General features: G+C 32.0%; 1 protein-coding gene across 1 annotated transcript; it reads right to left on the reverse strand.

Annotated features, from left to right (window-relative positions):
• Positions 1 to 684: 684 nt before the first annotated feature.
• Positions 685 to 11321, reverse strand: LOC115964305. The gene is made up of 14 exons (XM_031083643.1): positions 10887 to 11321; positions 10246 to 10393; positions 9675 to 9805; positions 9122 to 9323; positions 8567 to 8829; positions 8146 to 8260; positions 7706 to 7892; positions 7336 to 7478; positions 7038 to 7204; positions 3236 to 3535; positions 3097 to 3140; positions 2669 to 2714; positions 2552 to 2636; positions 685 to 2230 (listed from the first exon to the last, which is right to left on the reverse strand). The coding sequence occupies exons 1-14, from the start codon at positions 11124 to 11126 to the stop codon at positions 1197 to 1199; spliced, it is 3105 nt and encodes a 1034-aa protein (XP_030939503.1). The 5' UTR covers positions 11127 to 11321; the 3' UTR covers positions 685 to 1196.
• Between the last annotated feature and the right edge of the window lie 1112 nt (positions 11322 to 12433).

Consider the following 12433-nt stretch of genomic DNA (forward strand, 5'->3'; position numbering starts at 1 on the left):
ATGATAATCAAACTACAATTGGCCTATCTAAATTTGTTTTTACTCCACTTTACTTGTTTATCAGGTCAAAAATAAAGCTTTCAGATCTGATTTGAAGCAAACTTGATTTCCCTAGATCATACATGATTGCAGTTTTTAGAACTAAAACATTTGATACTTGCGCATGTGCACATACAACTAAACTCAAACAAGTTCCAACTTTTGCATAAAGTAATTTTTGATAATTCTAACTTTCATGGCTATTCAAGAGAGCCAAAATTTTACTCCTATGAGCCCAACAAATGGGTCACAGCTTAAAATAAAAAAGGGTTACAGCCCCATCTCCACGGTTCTAAGCAATCACTTATTTCTCATTACTTCTCACAAGTAGTGGAGCAAGCACAGCATCAGCGCGCGGTTGGAATGGATAAAGAAACTGCAATGAAACCAGTAATCCAATGATGTGTTCTGATTTCACTTGAATGCAAAAATGGCTCCTAAATCGTAGTACATTCCGCTTTGTTTTCGCTTGTAATCAGAAGATGTATTTAAAGTAGGGCTTCCACTACCTTTAGTGCATGCCCCAGAACCCACTCCATCTTGCACGACTGGTTGATGGATCATTTGGAGCCCCCTTTCATCTTTCACTAAAGCTAGCCTTTGTTACAACCCCTCGGCCGCGAGCTGCACCTTTTTTGACAAGCGGGGCTATGGTGACAAAAGAGAGAAATATGGATGGCAAGTAAACGTCAAAGAAATTTCATAAGCTTGATTTTTCTCATAAACATTCTGATAATAATCTATTATTATTGTTCATAGGTTTTTACAGATGCTTTACATGCTTGAAAACCTAACTCAACAATGAGATAAAGTTGAGTTGAACTAAAATAAATGATAAGCTAAAACAATGCCAAGGATAAAAGGGTACAAGTCTATCCTCCTAACAAATAACAACTAAGCAACTAAAGATAACACCTAAGAAATCAAAGAGTGGTGTTGGTGTAACCATGATTTTTCTGGAACCATTGTTCCCGAGTTCCTACTTCAAGAGTTCTTGTTATTGTTCCTACTCCCAGAGTTCCTATGTTACTTTCAGCTGAAGGACTAGTCTCTTCATCCCCATTAACTTATGTATATACAATCAGTTGATAAAAGCCCAGTATAACAAGAGATTTACATAATCTGAAGTTATCTTTATCCACGATATGAATTTGAGTTCAATCCTGACGTAGGGATTTGATTTGATCAGAGGTAGAGGTAGCCGTATCTTTTTCTACAACAGAGGTTGGTTGAGAGTTGGAGTCTACAATATTGTCAGTTAAACGTGGAGTAACTGTATCTTTTTCTGCAACAGAGGTTGGTTGAGAATTGGAGCCTGCAATATTATCCTTTAAATGGGGGAACCATCTGCTTAATAAAAACTCCTCTGAGATGAAAAGCAGAGCTAATCCAAATGAAACTATCTTCAAACCGGTTAGGAAACGGTTCTCAGCAGTGTCCAGCAGCTTTATCTGTTTATACAAAGCACACAATTCATATATTATCCGTGGTAAAAATCCCACTAGGAAAACTGCAATCATGAGCCATCCAACTATAGTCGCTTTCTTGGCTTTCAATTCTTTTGTCTCTGAGAGAACAAAATAAATAACAGATATACATGCTTCACTGAAAATTGACATGAACTCAATCCGCTGAATGTTTTTCTTAATAAATGGCTTCTCGAGAACAAGGAAGAAGAGCTGAAAACAAGTGATGCATAAGAAGATTATGGAGGGAATCTGAGGAGACGAGTTCTCCATAGAGGCACCAGCCATAACCCCTAGCAAAACACGTCTCACGGACTCAAGCAATGTGTAGTATATTCTGAGTTTTCCACACAGCTTTTGGATAAAAGGTGCTTCATCTTCAGTTTCGTGATCTGCACCTTGTGCATGGGATCTGCCCCCAGAAATTTGTGAGAGATTGGATATTTGAGGGCCTCTAAAATCTTCAAATAGAGGCCCTAAGATGGTTAAATAATTAGAATTCTGCTGGTTTTTCCATGTCCACTGGCCTCTCCTACCAGAAACCAAAAATACTCGGACTATTTCTTGATACCAGTGAAAACCCCGGCCCTCTTGATGAACTTCCTTGTATTGAAGTAGCTTTTCAAATGTAATACCTCTAGAGAGGAACAAGAGCAAGGCCAGGAGTAGAAAAGACACAGCACCCAGAAGCAGACCGCCAACAACAATCCCCAATGCCGTTCCTCCTTAATTCAAAAAAGTGAGAGATGATTAAGCCACATAGTTCTGTGCTTGAAGTTCTTAGCATTAAAACCAATGACAAAGAGCATGTAAATGTGCAAAAAATTGTGAATCTTGGTTTTAGATAGCGAAATTCTGTTATGATGCAGTTAGATAACTATGCTATGATGGTTGTCATGAACAGAGAAGTGAATTGAGTTAACGTCCAAACAGTGTGAAACATCAGCTTCATTGCAACATAATTATCTTTCGAAACTTTAATTTTGCATGATAAATGCATAGATAAGGATTCATTTGTGGGGAAGGAAACAAACTGTCTAAGTTACCTCTAATTAGAGAGGCAGAGGCCTCACAAATACAAGGTAGCCCAAGATTTACAAGGAATATTTCAAATCTTGGGAATGTGAGTACTCCATAACCCCTCTGCATTTCAGAATTTCGCCACCAATTATAGCTAACCAGAACGTGCTTCTATAAAAATCCCTCCACCTACATGAGGCAAAATCTCGTATAAGATATTAAATGGAAATGAATAATAGGAAACTAGGTATCAAGTTTTTCCTTTTGGTTTGATCAATAATTTGCAATAATTCAAAGCATGAATAACTTCAATTTTTCATAAAACCTATAGAAAATCCTACATTTAGATAACTAGCAAATATTTAAATTAAATCGAACACTTTAAAAAAAAAAATTGACGAAATATTCCTTCATCACTTACATTAGTTTTTTTTGCATTATATTAAATATTTTTCAAGCCCAAAAATAAAATAAAATAAATCTGTATTGAATATTTTTTCCATTTGTTTTGTTTCTAAAATCTATATGCAAGTTCATATAATAAATAGAAATAAGAGTCCTCGTAACTTACCCATTTAGAATATGTGGATTAAAAGCATATTCAGCGTCTAGTCTCTGTAGGTGTAAAATGCATTCTATCAAAAAATTTACTCATTATAAGATTAAAGAAGTAAAAAAAAAGCGTCACAGAAAAAGTAGAGGTTTCAGACCTCAATGAATAAATCATATCCCATTGCAGCCAGCGGTAACACGGCCCTATTAAAACTCTTTGGTTTCATCTGCTCACCCGGAAAGATTCCTGAATAAGGAATTTTAGACATGTAGGAATGTGTGTTGTCAGGGAGACTCGAGTTTGTCTTGACAGTGTAGGGAATGTGCCCAGATTCCCACGGAAGACTAAAGTAGGGAATGCTCCATTGTAAACCCCTTGCAAATTCATAATACTCCACTGGCAGTCTCACTGCCAACCATCTAGATAGTGCAAAGACCTGAAGATGGCATACAATTCTCTGTATGAAAGAGAAAAGGAAAAAAATGCTAGTTAGTTCTACAAGAATGACGCAGTTCATAAGTTTTGATAAGTTGTAGTTGAATCAAGTCAGCGGCCACGTTATTATCTTTTTTGTTTCCAATTTTTCCTATATATATTTTAAAACATTTTCTCGTAATTTAAAAACTCTATTATTTAAAAATTAAAATATCTTTTAACCATTATTTTTATTATTAATTTTCCAAAACTCTCCCTTGCTCCCTTTTATCTCTTCATCTCCCTACTACTTTCTACCTTAATATCATTCTCTCTTTATTCTTTTATCTTCTTTTATTTTGGCTATTCTTATTCTCAACATCTTACTATAAATTGACATTTTCTTTTCCATTCTATGCATAGTTTTCTCACACAAAAAATGTTACTTCTCTCTCTCTTTCACTCTCACTCTCTCTTAATTTGATTTTTTCTTTTTATTTTATCCATACTTTAGGTTGATGAACTTTTGTGTTAATTAGAATTCTACTTTGGGTTGATGTGATTTAGTTTTGTGTTTTAAGTTGTTATCTTTTTTATTCTCTTTGATTATTAAATATTATCCTACGCATTTTACATATAGTATATAATAATATAATGCTCCTATTATATTACATAGCATGATTTGGATAATTTGATGTTTATTGCTATATATTTTATTTTTACTCTTTTTTCTTCTTATCTTATTTTATTCAACATTTAAATCTAGTCACATCCTCCGTACTATTAAATTATGCAACACAAATCAAGAAAATGGCTAGACACACACTTACCTTCCTTTAGGAAAATCAAAATATTTGTGTGATAAAAGGGTCATATAATTTATAGTTTAGAAAGTACTTTTGAATGTGCCTAGGCCAAGCATTAATTTTTAGACTTAAAAGGCTATTGAGAATGAACTTTTTGATTCGAGACTAAAAAAATATGGACTACTATATATCATTTCAATAAAAACCTTTATCATAAATACACTAGTTTTATTTTATATTATGTGTTAGCGTAGTCTCTTCTTCTTCTTCTTCTAAAAAATATTATGTATCATCTTTAAAGGATGTCAACAATATTGATCTTATAGGAAAAGTTACAGAAAAAAATGAGAAAAAAATGTTTTATATTACAATCTACTGAAAATGCATTTTAAAAATTTTAAACCTTTTCTATTTTTTATATCACTGACTTATTTTACAGTTACCAAATGTGGTAACTTAAGTCTTAATATTCTTAACTTGTTTCGGCAAAAAAAAAAAAAAAAATTGTTGTCACAAAAGAGTTCATGTAAATTTTTTTGCAAAATGAAATATCTATCCTATAAGACTACCGAACTCGATAATTTGCAAATGATGGAATCACTCACAACAGTATTTGTATATTTATATAGTTCCAGCTAAAGTAATCAAGCATACTTTTAGTCTTCAAAAAACACATATTTACCAGTAGTTAAACGTTCATCATGGATAGTTTTAACTTTTCATATAATTTTCCCTTTACATATTCATCTATTTTAATTAGATTTTTCTAAAAAAAAAACTTTAATTTAGATATCTATAAGTAAACAATGAAATAATGATTCATGAATAATCAAAAACCAAAAAAAAAAAAAAAATCTATACATATTTATCTTGTGCGGTTGTAACTTTGCATATAATTTTTCATTTATATATTCATCTACTTTAATTTAGATGTTTATAACTAAATAATGAAATTTATAAACAGGATAATTGAAACAATCATATTTCTACAATTCAAAAAGTCACCATTTCTTTTTTCAAAAAAAGACCTTTTACATTTCCATGGATTTATTTATCTATTTTTACTTTGACATGCCACTAACCTAACCGCTTCATATATTAAAAAAAAAAAAAAATTTAAGGCTCATTATTGCTTTTGTTAAGATATTATGGATGTCTTAATTGATTGAAACCAAAATAGAAACATGTTTTTCATATTTCCTTCAAAATTCAGAAGGGAAAAAAATCCTTCGGCATAAAAACCTTTTGACATACCACTAACGTAACTACATCTAACTATTTAAGTCATCCATGATATCTATTTCTTATTGATAACCATAAAAATTACAATTAGCAAGGGAATATACAAAGTAATAAAGAATAAATGAAGGAAGAAAAAAAAAAAAGTGAAATCAAACGTCAATTAGTAATCATTATTTGGAAAATAAAAAAGTGGTCAAGAGAAGTAAGAAATAAAATAGAGATGACTGTAAGGAGGACATTGAAAACTTTATAATGCAATAAAATCAACCATTACATTCACTTAATTAAATCAATAATCAACAATTACATATAATAATATAAATTTTAAACTTAAAACTAATCAAATTCTAACTAAGGAAATTATATTTCCTTTCATAACAAAAAATGAGATGTTCTTAAGTAATTTAGAAATTATATTAGAAATAAAGTTGGGAAATTTTATAATCTCATTTTTTGATATTTCATTTAACCTAATATATATATATATATATATATATATAAAATCATAATCTTCACATATCATATTATGCAATCTTCAATCAATAAATATATGATAATGGTAAGAAACGTTATAGACAAGATTATGAAAAATATAATAAAACTATTTTTTTTTAATCCTTTATAAAGTTTAGAGACTATAATAATATTTTATTTTAAAAATTATTATGCACAACACACGGGTTTGTGACTAATAATAGAATAAAATCCCAACCCACAAAATCCCACTCTAAAGAGGTCAATCCTAGTTTTCCATCTTTGGAAGAAGTACCAATAGGCTCCACAGGCTTCAGTTGGGCCATTGGTCAAAACCAATGGCCCAAAATGGTCAAAACCAACCAGAGAGTCTAATTATATATTAAATTATATGCATAAAAATCAAGGAAAATTATTCTAGGAGTGTATTATTTCCATGGGAAGAGGAAAAGGGCTAATTTGTTCCACAGTTTTTCTAATTATATTACTTGATTGTCAAGAGGCTATATATAATCATAGTGCAATGACCTGCTAGGTACAGTTTGATTAACTTCTGGTTCAAACCTTGGAAAAGATTGAATCAGCCACAAAGAAAAAATAAGCAAATTAAATTGTACATCAGAAAGATCTTGTTTTACCATAAATGAAATACTTTGCAAAGACAATAAATATACTTTAGAATGAAGAGATCACCAATGATGTGCGGTGTTCTTATTCAAGGTGTCCCAAGAAAGTTAAAGGTGCACATCGACTTCAAAAATTTGGGGTCATGATTGTTTTTCAATAATGTCATTTAAAAAAAAATTTGTTTCAACTTCAAAGGGTTGTAAGATTTTTCTCTACCTTTTTATAACAGCCAGCTACAGAATTAATTTCGATTTATGATTACCCAAAAAAAAAAAGTCAATTTATTTACTGTTGTGTTTCTAACACGGTGTAAAATCCCCGGTGTAAATTATTATCATGGGAGTAACTAAATAATAAATTAATGAAATAACTGTTCAACTGAGTTAGATATCATACAAAAAGATTACTCTCAGGACGAGATAAAGAAGAAAATGGACTCGAAAATTCCCCAATGGAGTCAATGCTTGCTATTGAAACCGTAATGAGCCCAGCAGGAATAAATGTCACCACAATTGATGTAGTTACAAGCCCAAGAATCACACGAGTTATTTTCGGCACAGAATCTGTATATAATTTTTAAAACCTTACATCAGTAAATGAATGAGAAAATCAAAGGGCTAAAAATTTTCATCTAGAGCATAGATGTTGGACTAAAATTTAGCTGATAACAAGAGAAAAGAATAAGAATACTTACAGTGCCTTACTTGTAGAACATTGGAAGGCAGATTTTTGTTTCCAGTAACATCCCCAGTTACGTTTTCGGGAACATTGACAGATACAATATCTTGGTCTGCTTTTATCACTACAGTATATATGCCTTTACTATATTCTTGAAAGCTGAAAATGTTAATGATTATCATTGGAAAGGAAAAAAATGAAAATATGTTGAGAGTAAATATGCCATACTAATTGAAATATTATTTCCATCAAGAACCCAAATTGGTTCGTAAAAAGGTCAACGTCATGGTTTCTCATTTGTGCGGGTGCATTATTAATGTGATGTTGTGTTCATGTAAGGTTAACATGCATAGATACAAACACGAAGATAACCAGAAATGACTTGCCTCTGTAAATGCCCTCCTTTGATTGATATTTTAGAAGAGTTGAAGCCAAATACAGGCTTCCCGAATTTGATCAACATAGTGATGTTGTGTTCTCTTGTCCAAATATGGGATGGTGTACTCAGCATTACAGAAGGCCTCGGAGATTCGGAAGGTAGTGTAATCAACGTTACATTAGGCCTCAGAGAATCTGAAGGTCACATTTATATCTATCAGGTGGAAACACCCTACAAATAGACATTTAAATATAAAGCTTTCCTAATTGCATATAATCTTTTTTTTAGACGCCTAATTGCATATATATAACTGTAGTAAAACAATTCTATCTGAAGAGTTTCTATATTCAGAGAGTTGAGTAACAGAATATTGAAACAGAATTTTGATTCCACAAACAGATTATTTATTTTCTCTTTGTAACGCTTGTAAACTATTGTCAATCATACCATATAGGAAAGTAATTGGTTCAACTGGGGAAACTGGAGTCCTGTATCTGCTTATTATAGAGTTTGAATCCACGCTTACCGTGACTACAGCCGCGTCAGATATACATCCAGCAACCTGAAAGGAGAGAGTGAAAATGAGTAAGAAAGAAAAGGTATGAGAAATATAGATCCTAGAGATATAAATGAGCCATTCCAAAAGCCGTGTCAGAATTTTTTGAAGATGATTTATTTTCCGAATACAATTAATGGCTACAATGTTTATAAGTGACCCAATTCAAGATGATGTTGTGCATTACATATTATACAAAATATAAATGAGCCATTCCAAATTCATAGGACAACTAAACAGGCTCCTAACCTATGAACTAACTTTTATTCTCATGGCTGAAAAAATAAAATAAGATTGTGAGAACAATCTGACCTTAAATTCAAATCTGCTAGGCCCTTCATATTTTTTAGTGTCATCCAGAGGAAGAAGTGAGCCCTGACTCATTTGGAGAGAATATAAAATTTCTGCTTTGAGAGAATTTTTAATTTCTTCAGATGTGTTGAGAATAGGCTCTGGAAAGGTTAAACAGATCTTTAGTTTAGTACAGTTATTAGTTGCTCGTATCAGTCTAGTTTCACCATGAAGTTGAAGTTGCCTTTCGGGAACGTGAGTAGTAAAGTTGATACTTCGTCTATCTGTAGAATTAATGAACAGAGCATGTAAAGAACACATTGACAACAACAGCAATCAACCAATCAATCAAATCAGACAAGGACAGTTACATAAACAGTCCAGATTATTCAATTTAAATATGATACAAATTGCCAATAAGTAAAGCTCAAGGAATTAGGTAGATAAAAACAAGAATAGCAATGAAAGGACATTTCACTTATAACTCTTCCTGAAAATAATGATACATATTGCCTATTGGGAAAAAAAAAAAAATCCTATGGCAATAAAAACCATGGCAATAAAAACCAGACTCACCGAAATGCAGAGTGAAATTAGAATTCTTGTTTCTTTCAAATTTGTTCCCTGCACTGTCAGTACAAAAATTCTTATCCATTACCAAAATCACTCGCCCAGACTGAGCAGTGGATGATAAACCCACAAGGATAGAATATTGGAGGTTTGGCTGTAGAGTTTTGAGCGAGTTTGGCATAACTTGGCCAGCACCATCGACCAAAAGCTGTAAAGAGTTTTCCAAAAGTGATGAAAATGTTAGAATTCGGTTTATTATTCAGTCTATACAACATAACTAGTTAGAGAACCTAGATTATGGAATTCAATTTACACATCTACCTAATTAACATGGTGGACAGTTCCATATGAGGAATTTCAAGACATTTTTCAGTTATTCAACTTAAGCCATTCTTCAATAATAGAAAGGTTGAGAACAAATTAACTACAAAACCACAATTCTGAAACACCATAATAAATTAATAATGCAATAACCAAAGAGAGAACATAAAATCAATTTAGAGGATTTTTTTTTTGTTTTTTTTTTTTTTTTGTGTGTGTTTGTTAGCCACCTACTCACATTGCATTTCACAGACGAACATACAAAACCTCCACCAGTACAGGGTTCACTGAAAGATATATTTATAAGGGCATTCAGAGCATTTGTGAAAGGTGTTGAGGCTGAGATATATGCCGTTGGCGGGACAGTATCTGCAAAATTAAGGTATATAATATGAATCAGCTATGGGTAAAGACAAAATACAAGTCAACATGATTGCCAGAAAATCTAAATTAGATTGTTAACATCATAGACTCAGTTTGGTTTCATCAGGCTTGATAAAGTGTCAAACTAACCTTCAATGTGGGGGTGTGTTTAAGTCTTCAAGAATAAGAATAGTTAGGTAAAATTTATGCATTTCATAGAAATTTGAAAATTGAGTAGATGGGTTTTGTAGAGCCCATTCACAGAAAAATGAACACCTTAGAAATTGGGTACTAAAGAACACAATATAAGCTCATGGGAGGCAAAACATTTCCTCATATACATAGCTGTTGAAGACTTTCAAGCAAGAAGGTCTTATTTGAAGTTGAGTGGTAATTGAAGAAAATATAATAGCAATTAGAAAAAGAATAAAAGGAAGGTTCTTAACCAACAGTCCAGTTATAGCTACTGCAGCCAACTCCTTGAGTCCCGTTGGGGCAAACCTCAAATTTATGATTTCCATCCTGCAAGCCTTCACACAAAACCGTCCCATTTTCACATTGAGAAGCATTAATGCGGCCAAAGCCATCATCCAACTGCACAAACAAGTTTATTAACCTATTATTTTGTGGAACAAGCCAAATGAACATCAAGAGAAGAACCAAAGTTTTCCCAATAAATCAAACCATGATGCAGCTTCTTCACTTCCCACTTACTATTGAAGTGGAAAGCAAAACACATACACAAAGCAAAAAAAAATTCCAATAATTTAGCTTGGCACCAGGAAGAATAATCATTCATTATAATAATATTATCAACTAAAGAAAAATACAAAAATATGTACATATGAATAAACTGAATTCCAAATGGTTTTCTTGATTAGTCTAAACTCTAAAAGAAAATTCAAGCTCATTTCATCCTTACAGAATGGAAAGACGTGCTAATTACTTCTTTAAATCAACCAACTCCCTTACATTAACTTAAGAACCATGAAATATATAAACTCAGGAGAGAGAAAGAGAGAGAACAGAGCACCCGAAACAAAAGGCAAGTAAAACTTGCTCAAAGCGTTGCTAGAGCTTAACGTACCTTGCAAGTGATGTTACAGTTGGTGCAAGCGCAACTCCCACCCAAAAGAACTTCAAAGACGAATACGGTTGAGTTGAGATTTGAGAATGCATGGGGAGTCTTCAAGAACTTCACAGTGAGCTCTGAGTCATCACAGAGTGCTAGGAAACTCAAAAGAGAAAAAACCGAGAAAAGTAAAACAAGCAATGGAAGCTTGAGAAAGCCCATTTCAGAGTAAAGCTTAATTGAAGTCTGAGACATGTAAAGACCAACAATTTATAACCAAAAAAAAAAAAAAAAAAAACACATTTGTGGGGACATTGTATGGAAACAGTGTTGTAAATGAGATTAGTTGGATAGAAAATATATTTTACAGTGAATAGTAGAGGTAAGAGTGACTTAAAAAGATGAGTGCAAGTTTGGACTGAAAAATTGCCAAAAGAAATAAAGAAAAATTGCCAAAAGCTAAAAAGGTTACCCAAAAAGTTATCCAAAAATGTATTGTTACAGTGCCTATTAACACAACCCATAGACAATTAGTATACTAAAACTTCTTACGCATTTCTGTAATAAGTATAGGCTAAAGCGGTATCCAGCTTAATTCATATTCCCACCAACACAGTTTAAAACCAACTTTCAATATTCCCACCAACACTGTGTTGAAACTTGAAGATGAGAACAGACTGATTAGTGGATTAACTCTACATACATAACATGCTTAGAATATTTAAATATAAAACAAATTACTAGAAGTTCAATTAAATTTCTTGAGATTATAAAATTTGATCAAGCTTACATATAATTTCCATTAGGTATGTCCTTTTTTTTTTTTTTTTTATTAGAAAGTTTCAACTTATGGTGTTCGCTCCTGATGATAGCTCTTTTATTATCAGACCCAAATACCAGTCGGTTTTTGGTGTAGGCAGAGATTAAACCATAGATCTTTTATATATTCAACCATCAAAGATTTTATCAGTTGAGCTAACTGGGTATGTCCTGTTGAATGGTGGGCAAGATTGCAAAATTATTATTGAGCTCCTAAAAAAGGTGTGCCTGCTTAGTTTATTTTATATTGCCAAAAGAAGTAGCATGACACGGTGTGCGTCGATTTGAGAATTGTTTTATTTTTTTTCGATAACTTATTTATATAGTATTTATCAAAATATATAATTTTTGGTATTTTGTATGTTAAATATGTTAGAAAAAATAATTTATTTATAAGAAGCTATAAGCTAGATTATTAGTAAAAAAGTTTTTTTTTGAAAAACTATTGGCAACAAAGTTGAGACAAAAAGTAAACAAAACTTTTTTCAACAAATTCCAAAAGCATAAGGCTTATGCAAATATGAATAGTGCATTTGGAATTTGGATTAGCTATTTTTTGTTACCATTTTAACTTAGGCAAAATTACTATTTTGGGGTTACTTTCAATTTGGTGCTCACTTTTTCTCGGTAGTTAATTTGGTCCTTGTTATTTTTAACTTATTGTCAAGTTAATCCCTATCGTCAATTCACTTATAGAAAATATCTATATGGCAAACGTCTCTCTCTCTCTCTTCAGGCATTCA

Source organism: Quercus lobata, chromosome 10 (assembly GCF_001633185.2).
Source record: "Quercus lobata isolate SW786 chromosome 10, ValleyOak3.0 Primary Assembly, whole genome shotgun sequence".
In the NCBI taxonomy this organism is placed as follows: Eukaryota; Viridiplantae; Streptophyta; class Magnoliopsida; order Fagales; family Fagaceae; genus Quercus; species Quercus lobata.